General features: G+C 35.2%; 2 protein-coding genes across 5 annotated transcripts in view; both read left to right on the top strand.

Annotated features, from left to right (window-relative positions):
* Positions 1-1,448, top strand: part of LOC122316771 — a 4,177-nt gene extending 2,729 nt beyond the window's left edge. Inside the window, exons 3-6 of one of the 2 annotated variants that reach the window (XR_006244301.1) lie at positions 1-61; positions 163-231; positions 390-990; positions 1,162-1,448. The exon at positions 1-61 is cut by the window's left edge and continues 2 nt beyond it. Coding sequence is in view for 1 of the 2 variants with exons in the window: in XM_043133546.1 (XP_042989480.1) it covers positions 1-61; positions 163-231; positions 390-644 (385 nt within the window). In the remaining variant the exon portion in view is untranslated. Of the gene's footprint in view, positions 62-162; positions 232-389; positions 1,094-1,161 lie in introns of those variants that run through there. The other variant, XM_043133546.1, reaches the window with a different exon arrangement.
* Positions 1,449-12,313: 10,865 nt separating this feature from the next.
* Positions 12,314-17,844, top strand: LOC122315941 (homeobox protein knotted-1-like 3). Of its 3 annotated transcripts, none has more exons than XM_043132306.1 (6): positions 12,314-13,400; positions 15,452-15,572; positions 16,059-16,252; positions 16,332-16,463; positions 17,051-17,187; positions 17,274-17,844. In XM_043132306.1, the coding sequence occupies exons 1-6, from the start codon at positions 12,600-12,602 to the stop codon at positions 17,275-17,277; spliced, it is 1,389 nt and encodes a 462-aa protein (XP_042988240.1). In that variant the 5' UTR covers positions 12,314-12,599; the 3' UTR covers positions 17,278-17,844. The 3 variants fall into 3 exon arrangements, with proteins under 3 accessions (XP_042988240.1, XP_042988238.1, XP_042988239.1); XM_043132304.1 differs by having other exon boundaries at positions 17,263-17,844; XM_043132305.1 differs by having other exon boundaries at positions 12,315-13,400; positions 17,266-17,844.
* Positions 17,845-18,132: the final 288 nt, after the last annotated feature.

Genomic DNA, 18,132 nt, shown 5'->3' with positions numbered 1-18,132 from the left:
ATTTGCTGAACTTAAAGATGAGGAGAATTCCCTATTGAAGGAAAGGATATATTTGAAAAAGGTGTGTTATTGCTGCTTCTTACTAACTTTCTATATTTCGTAATTTATACCCGACTTTGTTAATATAACTATTTTACAAATTAATCTTGCATCATGGAACAGGAGTTGGCAACATTACGAGCAACTTTCAAGGAACAGAAAGCTAGAAACGAGAGCTTTAAGAGAATGAAGGTTAGTGACCTTCTGTGTATATATCAGTGTACAAATTTGCCAAACAATATAGCAAAAAACTAACGGAAATGGGCTCTATATACCACTACCGGAATAACCTTATGTTTCGATCCCTCTCCTATTGAATCTTCTGAAAACCACCTCTTTATGTGTTACAGCTTGACTTGATTTTGCATTCTGCAAAGAACCCGAATGCAACTGTTGACGGACAGGAGAACGCAGTTCTCAGAGAACCCATTCAGGCCTCTACTTCTTACCATACTTTTCCAAGATTACGAGAAGATTCCCCAAATGATGATACCATGCAATCAGAACCTTGCACCACCGACAAGGCCACTGCCTCTGTAAGGGACAGCAGCTGCTTTCTGCCCGATCTAAATATGATGCCATCTGAGGAGGATTCTAGTTCTTAGATATAGGATGAGCTGAGGACTACATGTTGACGGTTTTTCTTCTCCTTCCCAAGGGATCTGGTTTGATAAGACTATTAGACGGTCTCTATTCTTACTGAAAACATGATCTTCTGGTACATGGCGCATGGCCAACTAAGGAGAACTTCGTGGAACTGTGTAAAAACTTGGACGAAGTTTGCACTGGGTACGCTGCGTAGCTAGTCCAAGCCGTTGGGCTCCCGGTATTCTCAATTGCAGCCAGGTTATTTCCCTCAAAAGCTAATTGGGGGTTAAATCATCGTTACTTGTCGTTTCAGAATTATGTCATTCTTTGTAGGCAACACGCTGTTGGACTTTCATGTTGAAGGTAACTTGAAAAATCATTAATCGTTTTGTTCTTGTCCACTCAGTATTGTTTGGTTCTTATGTCGAGAGGTTGCTATTATATTAATTGCTTTATTTGGATTGAAGCATATCTGACCATACATTTTGTACATTTGCTTATGTGAATTTGACGATTGAATATTTTTTGCAAAAGCAAACATCGGGCTGTCACTGTCGATCGGTATTCGGAGAAGCATTAGCTTTGACGAGTGAGTGATTGAATAGCTGAATTTACATCTCGGTGAATTTTGGACATTGAAAAGGGGGTGCGACTTTGTCAACCGACTCAACCCGATAGATATTGTTAAGAATTTAGACTTTATTTTTGTATATGCTCCGGGCTGTAGTTCAGTTTTTTCACCATCTCATATTCGGAATGATTCAACAAAAGCGGAAAATGCTAATGATTGACTGGAGAAATGGTTTTTGAGTTTGTTTGAAGTTGGTGTAATTTTTTTCCATTTACTATAAAAATTGATTATAAGTTCCATTTACTATAAAAATTGATGACTCCCAAGAAAAGCTTTCCTTCTCATAGAATTACGAGTAACATAGAAAAGATTTTGGGCCTTATCGGATCACATAGGATTTGGGCTGGGCAGTTACCTTAGTTGAGGCCCCATAATTGGTTACAACTTACACATGTATTTATAATTTCAGGACGAAAATCTCTCCTTTTTACTGTGGAAGTAATGTTAGCTACAGACTTTAAATAGATAGATTTCGTACAAATCATTTATAAAAAAATGATTCAACTAATAAAAAATAGTTTTTTTACAATTTTTTAAAATGGGATTAACTTTTTTATAAAGACTTGCTCTAACTTGTCTATTTAGAATTTATATAAATTATTTCTCTTACGAGACTGTAAGGTGAGGTCCCGTTGAATATATGCGAGCAAATACTCTCAATTGTGTGATCACGTATTATGCTATTGTTGCAAGTTGCTGCTGAGACGTAACCGGGGCTGTTTTGGTTAAGAGATTATGACCCTCCGACTCGGGGATGAGGAAAAATAAAACAGCTAAGCTATGCTGTTGGTATATGTGGGGAAAGGGTTAAACCCATTTATAAGTCACAATTTCAGGCACACTAGTCAAACGGTATGATGGTTAGAAGGAATTTGTCCATTAAAATTTTCTTATATGGGCCGAGAAAAAGTATTGGGTTCACAATGTGGCACTTGTTTTAATTTTTATTTTCTTTCAGTAAAACGCGACGACTCCGATCTACCGAATAAACTCACACCGCGACTCTCTCTCTCTCTCTCTCTGTAACTTCATGGGAGACTTTGGGTTGGATTTCATGGGATGAAGAAGGGGAAGGATAGCCGAAGGTGCCAAGGAGCAAAAACAGGAAGAGAACGGTGCAAATCAAGTACTTCAAGCTCCGGTTCACATCCATGAGAGGAAATAGTTTGGGGTAGGGTGCATTTGTGATGTGATTGTCAAAGCAAATTTCACTTTGGGGTCGAGTGAGAGATAGGAGAGATGTTGATGTTCTAATATTGGTTAATTTCTGTAGAAGCTATGCATGCAGCGCTTAATGCCTAGACCAAATTGTAAACTGATCAGCCTTATATAACTGAAGCAAACGCTGAATATGAAAGCTATCCATTATCCCTCCACCATCACCCACTCCCTAACATTTTGGGGAAAAGTCAATTACCTGGGTCATTTCAGTGTACCTGGATTTCTGCGTGTAGGAGAGGACAAAGGAGAAGATGAGAGAGACCTATCTCTGCGTGTAGGAGTACTCGTTTGCATTTATGAGGGAAAGGGACCAAGTTTGCTATAAATAAGAACACACATCATATATATATATATATATATATATTTTTTTTTAAGTTTTTTAAAAATTATTTTTGAGTTCATTCTCTTTAAATTAATTTAATTTTTCTATTAATTTATCCATATTTGATAAATAAAAAAGTATAATATGTGAATTATATTTAAATTTTTTTAAAAAGAATGGACGACGATAGAGTTAGGCGCAAAACCGTGACGCGGCGGTGTGTGATGTTGGAGTTAAAAACCGGCCCGAGAGTAGATTTTTTTCGTTTCGAAATGCGCCACTCTAAAATCATGCGGACATGGAACACGAAAAAGTCCAGAAATCGGAATAGATTGATCTCGCTCGGGCTCCTTCCCGTCCTTCACTTTAGGACCTGAGTCCGGTACATGCAAAAAAAAAATGAACGAGAAAACTGTTGGGCCTTATTGGATCATAAGAACATGGGCTGCGCATTTATGAGATTGAGGCCCCATACTTGGTAAAATTTGTCTATACTTGAGATATTTTTACGGATAAATAAGAAAAGTCTCAGTATATTTGCTGAAGAAAAGTCTCGGTATAATTAAAGGATCGAGTGTTGTGAAAGCGAAAAGCGTGGAATCGGTTGTTATCATTTCTCGTTCTGCAAAAGTTGAAATCTCTGATGCACGAGCTAGCTAGCCATATTTATCATTTTTGTAAAGATGCTAAATTGATTATATGGCATTGAGTATATAATCTTTTTACGTCTATCAGTGGGTGATTGGATGGAATGTATGATTGATTGGTCTTATCATTCTTAATGTCTGAGGATAAGCTTTGTTGAGGAGGATACTGTTGATCTATCTCTTTTGGATCTTAGCATATAGCAATGTTTCGCCATTGATCATGATTTGTAGAGAGTTTGATCTTTTTTCCCAGCAAGAGATCAGATCAATAATCAAGTCTTTATGGAATTTTTAGACTACCTTTAAGCCCTCGTTTAATTATATAGATGAAATAAGATAAAGTTAAAAGTTTTATAAAATAATAATATTATTTTTATTTTAAAATTTTAAAAAAATTAAATTTTTTATTATATTTTATATAAAAATTTAAACATTTATTTCTTTGAACTTTAACGTTGTTGTTAAAGGAAGGCATCAATGAAGAGCTAGGAGAGAAGTAGAACCCTTTGTTCACACGTACTTGGAATTTGGTCACTGTCGGATTGCTAGCTACTTTGGAGTCTGGAGAGATATGGACACATGCAACGTCGTACGGGAAATTTGGATATGCAGATACAAAAATGAACGTGGAAAACGTGAGACTGGTAACAAATACGAAAATGATTTTGAAACCATATATACTACTGTTTTTTTTTTTTAAAAAAAAGCCTATAAAATAATAATACTGCTTTTTTACGCTAAAAAGATACGGGGTAAAAAAATTTAAATAAATAACATAAAAATAAAACTTATAGATTAACGTAACTTATTATAATACATAGAATCATAAAACTCTTTTAATATTCTACTGAAATTCTGATTTTTTATAATATAGCGTGGCATTTTGTTTGCGGACAAAATGGAGCAGAGTAGGAAGTTTGTGGACGTAATAGATAACCGTGGTCGTATTTGGTCCACGAAATCCTCGAATTCTTATTACAATGTTCCAGCTAATGACATACCCTGACATTCACATTTTGTGTACAAGATTCCTAAAAGTCGTCTGCCTTCATGCCACAGTTCCAAGTCTTCGTCTCATTTTTCCATTCGTATTCGACGCATAACGCCTAACTCATCGAAAGAGAGAGAGAAGGTGCGTGTACCATCAAATCATTTAAATGGGAAGCATGCCCCCAACTACAGTAGTTTGTGTACATGGATTCTCAGTTTCCTCGAGTTAATATCTCTCTCTCTCTCTCTCTCTCTCTCTCTCTCTCTCTCTCTCTCTATATATATATATATACAAAGTGGTCACCATCAGAAATTACGCATCATGCAAATAGGAAATATGCCTCGTCCATTGTAAACCTGCGCACGAATTCTCCGTTCCTGAGTAGACTAATCTATCACTATCAGAATTTATACATCGTCTAAAATGAGTAATATGTCTAGTCTATAATAACTCTGCACATGAATTCGCAGTTTTCCTTAAGTATATTGATTGGTTCCTATCGGAATTTACTGGAGAAAAAATATTGAGAGAGACACATGCAAAAGCGAGAGAATGCCGATGCCAATGCCTCGACTTATCAGATGTCCTTCTTTGATGCCTTTTTCCTCTTCCATCATGTCACCTACATTGGACGGTGTGACAGTTGGGTGCCCCTATCCTCCCTCCCTCTCCTTATTCTGATGGATGTCCCAATTCTCAAGCCTAGCTGAGCTGAATTTTCCAAACCCCTCACTAATTTTTTTCAGTTTACTCTCGTTGTCTGTCTGTTGGGAATGTAATTTCATGGTTTTGAAATTTCATCTAAGAGAGAGAAAGAGGGTTTGTAGAGACCCATAGTAAATTGAGAATGAAAGTTCATTGTTGTGTTCTTTTTTGGATTCTTTGTAATGGGTGGGGGTAGGGTGTGTTTAGTTGGTGGAGGGAGAGGCAGGGCACGAGTAAAGAGAGATAAGTGGCTGTGTGGTCCAGGGAGGAAGTAGACGTTCCAAGTGCTTTTGTGGTCCATGAAAGGAAAACAAAAATGCCTAACTCGAGAGGTAAAAAGGTGGGGGAGCAAAAAACGCAAGATAAGGATAGCCAATGCCATGCCACCCTGTGTGACTATGGATATGTTTAGGTATCAATCAATTTATTTTATATATTTAAATACACATTTTAACATATTTTATATATTCAAAATATTTAAATATAATTCATAAAATATTATTATTTACGTATCATTTGACACTATTTCAATATATATAATTCATCTTTTTGATTTTTGAACCCATAAGCATAACACAACGGGTCTTTGCTAAGATAAACGCTATTCTTATTCTTTATTTAAAAAAATTGTAGTAATTTATAACTAAAACACGCATGACACTAGATGGTATGATATCTTCTCCTATCTCAAAGGAATGATGTCATTTTATCAGTACAATTTCTACATGCTTGATGTAAACCGTGACAGAATATTTTGAATTGAACATATTCAAACCAATTGCTTGTCCCTATTATATACACCAACAGTGCATTTATTTTGGAACCACTTTTTGCCAAAATTCCCTCTCCACGATCACTCCAAATTGATCCCATTTTTCTTTTGCGTGTTCGACCATGTTAGTGATAAGTGCGCCTTAAATAGCATATATCGAGACGACAAAAAAGTTTTTTTTTTTTTTTTTTTTAAAAGAAAAAAGCCTTCAATATACTTTCTTTTTACCTTTCGTTTGTTTGTTCTGTCCTTTACAGTGTGTTGAAAAGATCTTAAATGTGAAAGTTTTCAAGCGTTATGGATAAGGCGATCACATCGATAGGTGTGGCCTGTGGGCCAGCGGCCCATTGTCACGCTTAGCGGGGGAGGACTGAGACAGTTCAACGTTTAATGCAATGGAACATTGGGGTTTTTGACAATTCAATCACTTTTGATTGGCTATATGATAAATATATACACACACACATAAAGTTTCCGATTAGTACGGTTTGTCCATTTTTTCATACAAGGGGAAAGAGCGTAGAAAAGCCAAGCTTTACCTTGTTCTAGTTGGCCCCCCCTCACACTCGAACGCGAATGAAATTATTCGTGGCGAAGCTAGCTAAGTCCAAACTATTCCATTCCTTTCCATTTAATCTCAACAAACACTCAATGGTTAGGCTTGGCTTTCAATCTAATCAAATGAATGATAACTTTAAACGTGATTCCTTTGAAATTGTCGCTAAAATACAAATTTGATGCATACCTAAACTTGTATGATTGACGCGATACTTCCATAATACTATGCGTGAAAAAAAAAGGGATTTACAAAATGATGTAAAGAAATATATAGAGTTTTTATATTTTAAAATAATATTAAATACAATTATAAAGTAAGTAAATATCGTACAATCTTTTTAAAAAATATAAAAGTTTATAATTAAAAAATTACAGTTTTTTCTATAGATTTAATATTTATTTTTTTAAAAAAAAATTATACTGTTACTCAATATTCACTATTACAAATATCATTCTTTACCAATAAATTGATTTATATATTAAGCATTTCTGGTATCGGTCAAAAAGTATCGAGTGGGTAGGCTTGGTCAATGCAATTGCCTACTTTGTTTTTTTCTTGTTTTTTGTTTTTTTAAATTTTATTTTTATGAATGCAATTGGTTACCTTTATCTCGCATAAAGGTTAGGACACTACAAAATGCACAGCAATAAACAGAGTGGAATCCACGAGTCTTGCTAAGAATTCAAATAAGATATCAACTTCTTTTATTTATTTATTTATTTTTCTTCTTTTAAAATTCAAACTTGCTGCCTAAAATTAGCCCTTTCGGCAAGTCTCTTCCAAACAGAATGCTACCCCACCCACCCTTGCTGCTTCCCATGACAACTAGCCCCAAAAAAGATTAGTTTTATTTATATCTACATTTAAAAAAAAAAATAGTAAATATTATAATTAGATTTAAAAAAAATATATATATGTAAAATATAAAAATCTCTTTAAATATTTTGAGATCTTATTTATCGACTTTTCTCATATTTAAATCAAAATATGAAGTTACACATTTATTTTATATATATATATATATATATTATTTTAAAGTAAGCTTTGAGTAGGGGTGGTATTAAAGGAAAAGTAATCACTCAGACACTCCTTCCATAATCCATCTGGTAGCCTGGTAGGTAGTTTCTTTATTCGAAAAGCATACATTTTCAAGGTAATCACGTTTGGACTTTTGACAGCTTATCTTTTTATATATATATATATATATATATTTTAAAAAAGTCATCCGTTAAAGTAAGGGATAAGATGCTCGAAGAGTTTCATTTACTGGCATAAACAAGTCACAAGGGAAAGCTACAACGATTGGGGGAAAAAACAAAAAACATAAAACATAAGATAATGAGAGGAATGAATAAGATCAAGATTGGCTCCTTGCCCAATGTCGCCATCATGTCCTTGGAAAAAATCTGAAAAGACATCAACACGTGGATGTTGATATTGATTTTTTTAATAATAATCTTAAAAGGAACCTCAACTGGTCACTTAGGTCGAACATGTAAACACGTTCAATAGAAATAAATTAATATATTTAAATAAGACAAAAGACAAAAATAATAAATAAATAAACGAAATGAGTAGAAACATAAATGCAGCTTTGAACAGCAAAACACGAGTATGGAATTTGGATGCAACTTCTAATACTTTGTCCTCATTGGTCATTATCTTATCACAATAAAAGGAATTCAAAATATGAATCAGTGTTTCCACAAGGCTCTACCACATTAAACTTTCCCAAGTCTTACACGTGCACTATTTTCACTACACACACATGCAAGTCCCTACTAAATCTCAAAGTGGACAATATAAATATTATTTTTTAGAATTGGTACCCAATAAAAGACAAAGACAAGGACTAACGAACCTTAGACTTTTCCGACACCCATGCTTACGATATAATTAACCCCAACCTACCAAATACAAATCCCCTTGATTCAAAGAATCACCTTATCAACCTACCCATCCCTTATTTTATTAAAAAAAAAAGGACATTCATGATTGTGTGAAAAATAAATATATAAATAAGAAAAAAAAAAAAAAAAACAAAGGTCGTATTAAATGGGACAACATGCGGGCTCCTCCGAACGTGTGGGCCCATTCTTACCGACTAAGAGACAATGGGCCTGGGCCCCACACGAACTGCACGTCTGGCAGCGAAACTACCGGATGCTCCACGAAATGTATACCGCGTCTCCGACAGCTAGCCCACTCTCTGACTCTATAGAGGGGGAAAATACAGTTCCTACTCTGAAACTTGTCTTCGATATGACAAGATATGTTTGATTAAGAATGATATTTAGATAGTGTAAATTTATTTATTTAAAAAAAAAAATAAATATAAAATTTATATAAAAAAAAATTAATAATAAATTTCACACATTTTGCCAAAAACTGATCAACGCTTGTACAACCATTACTTACTGTATCTAACCAGGGCCAGAACTACCAAGGGCAAAGCTCCCAAAATTTTTAAAATTATAGGAAAATTACAATTTTAAAAGTATTTTTACAAAAAAAATTATATAAAAATTAATATTTAACCTCCCTAAAATTATGTTTTTGTAACTTGTCCCCTCAAGCTAGATTTTCTGATTTAGCCCCTGTTAATCTAACATTATAGAAAATGTGGTAATTAGGACAAAGGCATGTGAAGAAAGAACACGCGTGGATTCAAACAGCGATTAACGCTTTGACGTGGGACATTACATTGGTCGGTTTCTCAGGCAGTATTTCAACGACAAAACCCGAAGATTCTTACTATATTTCTTTTAATCGTACTGATTCAATTTTTTTATTTTTTAAATTAACGACATATAAATAAAATATTAAAACACACATAATATTTGAACAATAGGAGTGAAATGAATCTTAGGCATCTATATTGTGCACATAAAAGAAGCGGAAAAATAAAATTAATAACGGCCAAAAAAAAGTGAACGGAGAGAAGACAAACTACATAATTTAGGCTTTTACCAATAGTTTTATCCACTTTTTAAATATAAGGTCATGTTTTGTTATTATTTTAAATAATAGTTCTATACGTGAATAATAAAAAATACTAAAAACTTTTAACTCAAATTGTTTTAAGACACAAAAAGAAAAATAAAGTAAACAAATAAAATCAATAAAGAAATACTTTAATTAAAAATAAATTTAGGAATTAATTTATTTTTATATAATTTATTATATTGCAAAGTAACTCTTATAAAATTTACTAAAATATTTATTTCTCTTGATAGATAATGGGATACCCTGCCGATGCCGTTTGCCTGACGGCAAGTCCCAGAAAACAACGGATAAATATCGGAAAAAGAGAATGGAAGGAAAGGCGCGAGTAGGTAGGGGACCAAGTTTCTTATATGTGGACAATTCTCTTTGATTAAGTCGGCGGCTGGCAGAGAAGTCTAAATTCTTGGTGGTCCAAACCCGTCCGATCCCGCCATGTGGACGGCCTGGATATGCTTATCTGGCGCGTGCGTCTGAACTGGTCCCAACTTGTGGTCCAATAGACAAGAGCTCGACGCGTGTGGCAGTATCATTTTCAGTCCCGCGAGTAGCAGAAAGAGTTAGCGACGTAAATCATGGTCCCCCCATCCTTTTCGTCGGTTGCTCCCAATCCCTGTTCCAACTTCCTTTTTGGCGATGTTGCAAACGAATATGACAAAGAGAAATGGTATGCCGAGGAGAGAAATTAGAGATCATAGAGATACCTTCGAACTATAATCGATATCGTTAATCTTCTATTGTTTTGTCTTCAACGGCTAATCCGTCACGCTACCGTGGGATGACGTGTAGGACACGCTCCAAGACTACGGGGATACTGTCCGGGCTACCCACGTACAGCTATGCATTATGAATACACAGTTACGTGGACGTCGATACTCTTCCTTCCATGGCTTAAGTTGCAAATCACGATTATCTGTTGTCACCATTAATTGGTACTTACGTTTGCTATAACACATGTTTATTATGTCTTTAAATTAGTAACCTAGTTTATGCATTATATATTATGTATAAATTTAGAAAACTCTATATACTATATTATCAATACACTTTCATCTCACTATATTTAATATGATATATTTATTATTATTGGATAAAAATATAATAATTAGATAATATATAACATTTCCAATAAATATATCTTACCTAATTTTTGTCAATGGACATATGTTACTTGAGGAAAAAGATGGTCCCTCCCAACTCCACCTGGCCGAAATCAAAAGGGATTTTTTGAAAAAGTAAAGAGTTGGTGATTTTTGTTGACTTGTGGTAGTATACATTAGTCAATTGTAATGTAAGATTTGGTTTGGATAGTAAGTTGAGATAAAATAATTTTTAAATAATAATAATATATTTGAATTAAGATTAGACGAATTATAAATAGTTTAAGTTATAACATTTTATGAAATTTTGAAAAAAGAGAAAAAAATTTGATTACAAATATTATAAAATTAAAATATTGTTAAAATATAATTTTGTTTTAGAATTTGAAAAGGTTAAATTATTTTTTATATTTTGTTTGAAAATTTAGAAAATTTATAATAATTAAATAATTATTAGATAAAAAAAATTAAAAATTAAAAAGTATTTGTAATATATAAATATTAAGATAAGATGAAATAAAATATGATAAGATAAAAGCATCTCTGTGGTAAAATATTCTTAGTATACTTAACTATTATTTATTATTTTATTTAATTTTTATTATGTTGTATTATTATTTATTATTATTTAATATTTTATTATATATATATTTTTTATTATTTATAAACTATATGAGATATCCTCCGTATCGAAATACAATCACTCGGGAGTATGTGTAGTTTTGCCCCTACTTCCTTTAGTCAATCAATTAACTATCTTATGCACGGATCGAGGTTAGACGAGTAATGGAGCATTTAGATATGTCCAAATTCATTAAAAAATATGAATCATAATCTTAGTCTTGACATGACACGCAATAAAATAACCGAGATTAGTTATTTCGCTGCAACTTTAAAAAAGGGAGGGCGGACTCGATTCGTCATCGTAATCCGACTCCATATGTGACACTTGCTGTTTAGGGGGGTAATACGACTTGCTGTGGTTTGTGATCACATGGGTAAGATTTCTACAACGAGAGAATCAGTGCGCTCATGCGAATCAATGTGGTCGTTACAACAGTTGGAAATCAAATAATAAATAGTATTAATTTGCAAGAAATGCTGTAGAAAGAGATTATATAAAATTAAATAATAATTTATATCGACTATTTTGCTTTGCCATATTAAGTATCTCCTCCTCCGTCCGATCATATTCATAGTCAACTGACGAACCGTAGAGATATAATTTACTATTTACTGCAACCAAAAGAGAACGTCATATCAACGAATTATATGATATTGATGAAAGTAATACGACGATAATTCAAGGGAAGGACGAATAATTAGTTAACATGATTTAAATCCATTCAAACATAATCATTTCGTCGTAACAATTTTTCAAACACATAATTAATTAGTATTTTGAAATAAATAAAATTTAACAATATTAATATTGTATTTGCTTCCAATGTTGTGAGATGATTTGGTGATAAGATTGAGAATGTAAGCATCAAGGAAAAGTCCAAATTATATCTTGGTTAATAATAAAAAAAACTAATCAAATTACAATTAAAGTTTGATTGAAATGATTAGAGACGTTGAGTGGTACAAAAACCAATCCCCTTTCATTTATGTTTACAACAACGACAAAAATAATAATAATAATAATAATCACACGCCCATTTTAATCAACAATACTTGCTAAGTTTGGTTCATATTAAAGCAGTTTTCCGAGCAATCACCTCAACTTGAAACCATCCTCACAAAAAACAACCTACCGTCTCTGTCTAAACCTTCCATTCCACTCTCTCTCTCTCTCCAACACATACCCCCTTTTCGTTTTTAGTAACTCGTAGTACCTCATGGCTCATCTCTCTCTCTCTCTCTCTCTCTCTCGTTGAGTTCTTCTTTCAACTTCATCTGCGTCTCTTTGTAAAGTCTTAATATATCCAGGCCATTTACCTCGTAATCATCCCAGACTAGGTCTCATAAAGTCTCTCTCTCTCTCTCTCTCTCTCTCTCACCCTTCCTTTACTTCATTCATGGCGTACCAGAACCACCTCTCCCAAGACATCCCTCTCCAGCATTTCACGGACCAATCCCAACAGCAGGAACCGCAAAGCCGAGGCTTGCCTGACAACAAGTATTTGCGCACCATCGACCAACTAGCCGCCCACTCCTCCACCTCTGACCCGACCTCTAAACCCGGCTCCAACCACCACCACCACCACCACCCCTTGCAAACCGCACCCAATTGGCTCAACAACGCCCTCCTCCGCACCCAAGCCAAGTACAACGACACCACCACTACCACCAGCAACAATAACAATAACAGCACCAATTTCTTGAACCTCCACACCGCCTCTGATTCTACCGCCGTCTCCCGATCCTCGAACCAATGGCTCTCCAACCCCATCCTTCACCGCAACAACAGTAACGTAATCGAAGACGTTGCCGCCGCCGGTAACTCCATGATTGCCGCCACCATGTCCCACGAATCGGTCGAGAACTTGAAGAACAGCGGCGGCAACCTCAACCTCAACAGCAGCAACCCGAACAAGAGCGAGGGAGCCGTAGGAGTGGGAGTTGTGGTCGAGAGCAGGGAACAAGGAGTGATGAACTGGCAGAATGCAAGGTACATGGCCGAGATTCTGGCCCATCCGCTATATGAGCAGTTGCTGTCCGCCCACGTGGCGTGCCTCCGGATTGCCACGCCGGTCGACCAGTTGCCCAGGATCGACGCCCAGCTCGCCCAGTCCCGGAATGTGGTCACCAAATACTCGGCTCTTGGACATGGTTCTACGGGCTTGGTTGGGGACGATAAGGAGCTCGATCAGTTCTTGGTACGTTTTTTTCTCTTTGATGTCGTTTTGTTGTCCAGAATTCGTTCATTCTTATCGTGGGCTGTATGTGAACGGATATTTGTTGACTTTTTTTTGCGTGTTTGAGATTGTTGCAATTAAAAGCTTTCAACAACAAAAATTTGTGTTTATCGTTTATCTCCTTTATGTATGTGCAACAACTTTGTTATATTCCTATTTATGATTCATTAAATTCAGATGTGTTTAGGGTATTTTTTTATGAAAATTTCTTCTGAAGACAATCCATCGACGTACTAGGCATTCTTAGTGATTGAACTGTGAAGTTATTACCAATCTGTATTGTTCCGTGAGGATTGGAGAATTGGCAATGGCGAGAAAGACCACTTTTTTGCTTGTATAATTCATTTGGGACCGAAGCCTAGTTGGCGTTTTTGTGGCTTGTAATTTGGAATGGACGGTGGAACTCTTTTTTCATGAAGCAAAAGGAAGGATGCATCATTAGTTGTAATTTCCCTGTTGCTACCAATTGATTTGATAGATGCCTTCAAGTTAAACGGCCTTTCTTCCTTGGGAATAGATCATAGCACAACCTTACTTTTTAAATTTTAATTTTTATGAAGTAAAGGTTAGCATGCCTGCCTCTGCGTGGCCCATCAATTTTCCAGCATTTCCTGGTATGGAAAGCCGTTTAGGTCCATTTAACTGTGCATACACAAAAAGATAAACACAGGAACCCACCCTTAACAGAAATATCCGTGCCGAGTTCATGCTGCCCTCCAGGACCGAAAGCAAGTTAGATGTTCTTTCACCGACATGTTATTTATTCTCAAGTTTTTCCGGAATGCCAGCATTAGAAGTCCCTTGTTTAACCGCTGGTAGAATGGAATTTCCACCCCATTTCCTTCTTTGTCGTCACAGACTCTCAAGTCCTATAAGGATAGGAATAGGAACTCTAGTCTTTTCAGCCGAAAAAACTGAAAGAAAAAACCTAGCGGATGCTTTCATTGAATATTACACTCAGAAAGGAAAAAAAAAAAAAAAAAAAAAAAGAAAAGAAAAAAAAAATGACAAAAAAAGGAAAATTGTTAAAGTTGTCTACATTGCTCAGGTTACTCCAAAGTTGGGCTGTGAGACATCATGGTGATTGTTAATTGAATAAAGGGAGTAACCTCGACTGATGAACCTAATCATTTAAACAGCTTTCACATATTGGGACTAATAATGAATGAGAGGGCATCGCAATCTCTGTGCTAGAAAGCCATATCCAGGATACCCGAGTTTTCCTTTTCTTTTTGGCAGAATCTTTGAGGTTTTCCCATGGTTCTCACCATGAATTTGAAGGCAGCCCAACGTCATTATTTACATTTTAATTTCATTGAATGAAATGTTCTTGACTTTATTTTTTCTCTGCTCACTCTCTCTCACAAAGTTCAAGTGCCTGTTGGAAAACTTCTTGCTATCTCTGATGCTTTGAAATCCCAGACAGGGAGAGAGTAAACTAAACTCTACTAACCATTTGTGCACTTCTGTCTGCCATTTTAGTTTCAGAAATGGTAAAAAATATAATTTTTGGTAGTCATACAGGGTTAAAGGTCATTCGGAATCTGGAGAATATGTAGCAAGGAGATGTGCTGAACTACATGCATGCATGATATATTCTACCATATACCGTATAGATATTTTTCATCTTTGAAACTTCATGTAGGATTGCATATGCTACTTTCAACTCCATAATCTCATTATTTGGAGTCTGATTAGCCACATTTGTTTATGTTTATGTTTTTTTAATATTTATATATATAGGTATTATCCATGTTTAGTGCTAGAAATAGATGTCAACATTCTTGGACAAGACCGAGTTTATAAAAATAAAGGTTTCTGTTTATGCTGTTAGTTAACTGTTTAACCAACAGGATGATACTGAGTTACGGTGGAAAGTTTTAATACAAGCTTATAAGGGCTTCCATGCCTGCTTGTTCCGTACATTTGTAATTTGCCGTCTCTATGCCTTTTTTGTAAATTGGCTTGTCATGATAGAATCAGGTTTTTTATCTTCTCCTTTGTTAATGTAGACACATTATGTTCTGTTGCTTTGTTCCTTTAAAGAACAACTGCAACAACATGTCCGGGTCCATGCAATGGAGGCAGTAATGGCTTGCTGGGAGATTGAGCAATCCTTACAAAGTTTAACAGGTGATATTCTATGTTTAGTTACTTGATCACACAAACCATGCCAAGTAGAAATTATGACACTGCGATATAGTTACAGTCTAGCTACCAACTGCGGGGAACAACAAATACCCTGTGGGGGGAGGAAAATTTAGAAGCTGCAAGATGTTTTCCAACCATTGCAATACACTTTTTTTTATACTAGCATTGAACATCCAATATTAATGCTGAAGAATTCCTCGAACAACGATTGTTGAAATAACTATAGTTCACTTGAAAAAAATGAAAGAATCTTTAAATAAACAACACGTGGTTATTTAGATGTATTCACTTGTCAAAATAAGGGATAGACTAATAAGGCAGCGTCTTATCAAGCTCAATAAGGTCTGCCCATCAAAACATGCACCATTAGAAAATCAACTTCTTTTACACTTAGGTCTGGAAGCAATTTTGCATGTGAAAATCAAGACTTACCAAAGCTATAATTTCTCCTAATGCTTGCATGAACAGGAGTCTCTCCAGGTGAAGGTACAGGTGCAACAATGTCTGATGATGATGACGACCAAGGGGATAGTGATGCCAACTTATTTGATGGAAGTTTTGACGGTCCAGATAGCATGGGTTTTGGTCCTCTTATACCAACAGAGACTGAGAGATCCTTAATGGAGCGTGTGAGGCAGGAGTTGAAACATGAACTGAAACAGGTAATTGGGACTATTGATCGCAACGTATTATGATATCTTTAACGTTGCCAACTGAACAGTAGTCTCTTTCTCTTTATAGGGTTACAAGGAGAAAATTGTAGACATAAGGGAGGAAATTTTACGCAAGAGAAGAGCAGGAAAGCTTCCTGGAGACACCACCTCGGTATTAAAAGCATGGTGGCAATCACATTCTAAGTGGCCGTACCCCACCGTAAGTTTGGGGCAGTTAGAAATAGTTGAGAAATCGCTTTGAACTATAATTTGACTTCATAATAGGGCAAATATGACACCCCACCATATCTGGGGGTGTATGCTCACGTCAAAAGCCACAAATTTTCATTCCAAAAGTTGAAGTGCGTACAAGCTGAAACTGTTTTTTATCAAAAACCCTTTAATGAGTATGCTGCTTAGAAGTTAATCAGTTTAGTCAAACAAATATTGCAAATATTTGTGTACAAATTATGTCAGTTGCGAGTAGAAACTGTTTTCTTCGAAAGAATAATGCTAGGCTTCCTGCTGGGAATTTTTTTTTTTTTTTTTTAACTTCGTGATTAAGGAAGTAGTTTTTAACAATGTTGTGAAATTTTTTTTTTAAATATTTAAAAGTGTTAAAAAATACATGTAAAAAAAAAAAAAAACACTTGAAATTGTACTAGCAGGAGGTCCCAGCAGTGAGAGTAGCACCACCCTTCTTCAAAAACCCTTTAATGACTTAGTTTTTAAGCTGCATAGAAGTTAATATTGGTTTAGTCAAACAATTATTTTGTTCATCTATTCCTAAATTCTATGAAATTACAGGAGGAAGATAAGGCAAGGTTGGTTCAGGAAACTGGTTTGCAATTGAAGCAGATAAATAATTGGTTCATTAATCAGAGGAAGAGGAACTGGCAGAGCAACCCCTCGACTTCTACAGTCTTGAAGAGCAAACGCAAGAGGTATCCAATTAAAAAGTGCTTGTTTGATTGTTTAATATTTCCCACGAGCATCATACCAACCATAATTTGAAAAAGAAGTAATGCAGGTGAAAACACCCGTGATCGGTTTGTGTAAATGGAAGAAAATTCAACAACAATTCCTCAAGTGATGTCTCTCGTCGTGCTTTTCCACTCAAGTAATCAATCCAGCCTAGTCCAAAAATATTTATATTATAATAGGCTTTCATGGTATGACTCTGGGCTCAAGTAAAACGCTCGAGTTCTATTTGTTCTGAAAGAAAGAGGCTGACGAAGAGGATGGAGTTGAGATGATAAAATCGGTTCGTGACATTTCACAAATATGTTCGAAGGCTTTACACAGTTAGCTAGCGCATGTATATGATGCCAATCTCATTAGGAAGTCCGGTATTTATAAATTGTAATTAATTCTGAAAATGGCTTGAATGCCGTTGACAAGATTATGATTTTTGTTTTCCTTCTTCCTGCCTAGCCTGTGAATGCTAATAGTGAGGGTTGTGGGTGTACAGTGTAATAATCTGTGCATGTTGCCTTACATTTATACTTCAATTATAGCTTTAGATTGGAAATTGTATCTAGAGATAATTTTATTTCAAATTAATATATATATATATATATATAGCATAAAAGTTTTTAACAGTTTGAAAGTTGATGGACCTGATGCTAGCTCTTTCGAGCAATTCCACATGCCATTGTATAACTGGCACGAAATGTATGCTGCTCTTCATTAATTCCATTCTTGTTCTCCACAAATGTTAATTGGAATGTCGTTCTCTAAAAATGTTCAAGAAATCAACTGAACTGGGAATACGTATGATACAAGTAATTAATTCCAATGGGTCAGGCAATTACTATAATTAATGATCCATCTGTCTATAGCTAGCACGGTTAATGGAGGAGCAATTTTGATGCATGGCGCGCGGTATG

Source organism: Carya illinoinensis, chromosome 7 (genome assembly GCF_018687715.1).
Source record: "Carya illinoinensis cultivar Pawnee chromosome 7, C.illinoinensisPawnee_v1, whole genome shotgun sequence".
Classification (NCBI taxonomy): domain Eukaryota; kingdom Viridiplantae; phylum Streptophyta; class Magnoliopsida; order Fagales; family Juglandaceae; genus Carya; species Carya illinoinensis.
The sequence above is the reverse complement of the archived record's forward strand: the minus strand, read 5'-3'. Positions and strand labels throughout refer to the sequence as shown.

Excerpts from the sequence above, each read along its gene's own strand:
- LOC122315941 (XM_043132304.1), top strand. The coding sequence starts at position 12,600 with ATGGCGTACCAGAACCACCTCTCCCAAGACATCCCTCTCCAGCATTTC. Across the intron at positions 16,253-16,331 it reads TGAAACATGAACTGAAACAG|GGTTACAAGGAGAAAATTGT; the intron begins GTAATTGGGACT and ends TTCTCTTTATAG. Across the intron at positions 17,188-17,262 it reads TTGAAGAGCAAACGCAAGAG|AAGTAATGCAGGTGAAAACA; the intron begins GTATCCAATTAA and ends AATTTGAAAAAG.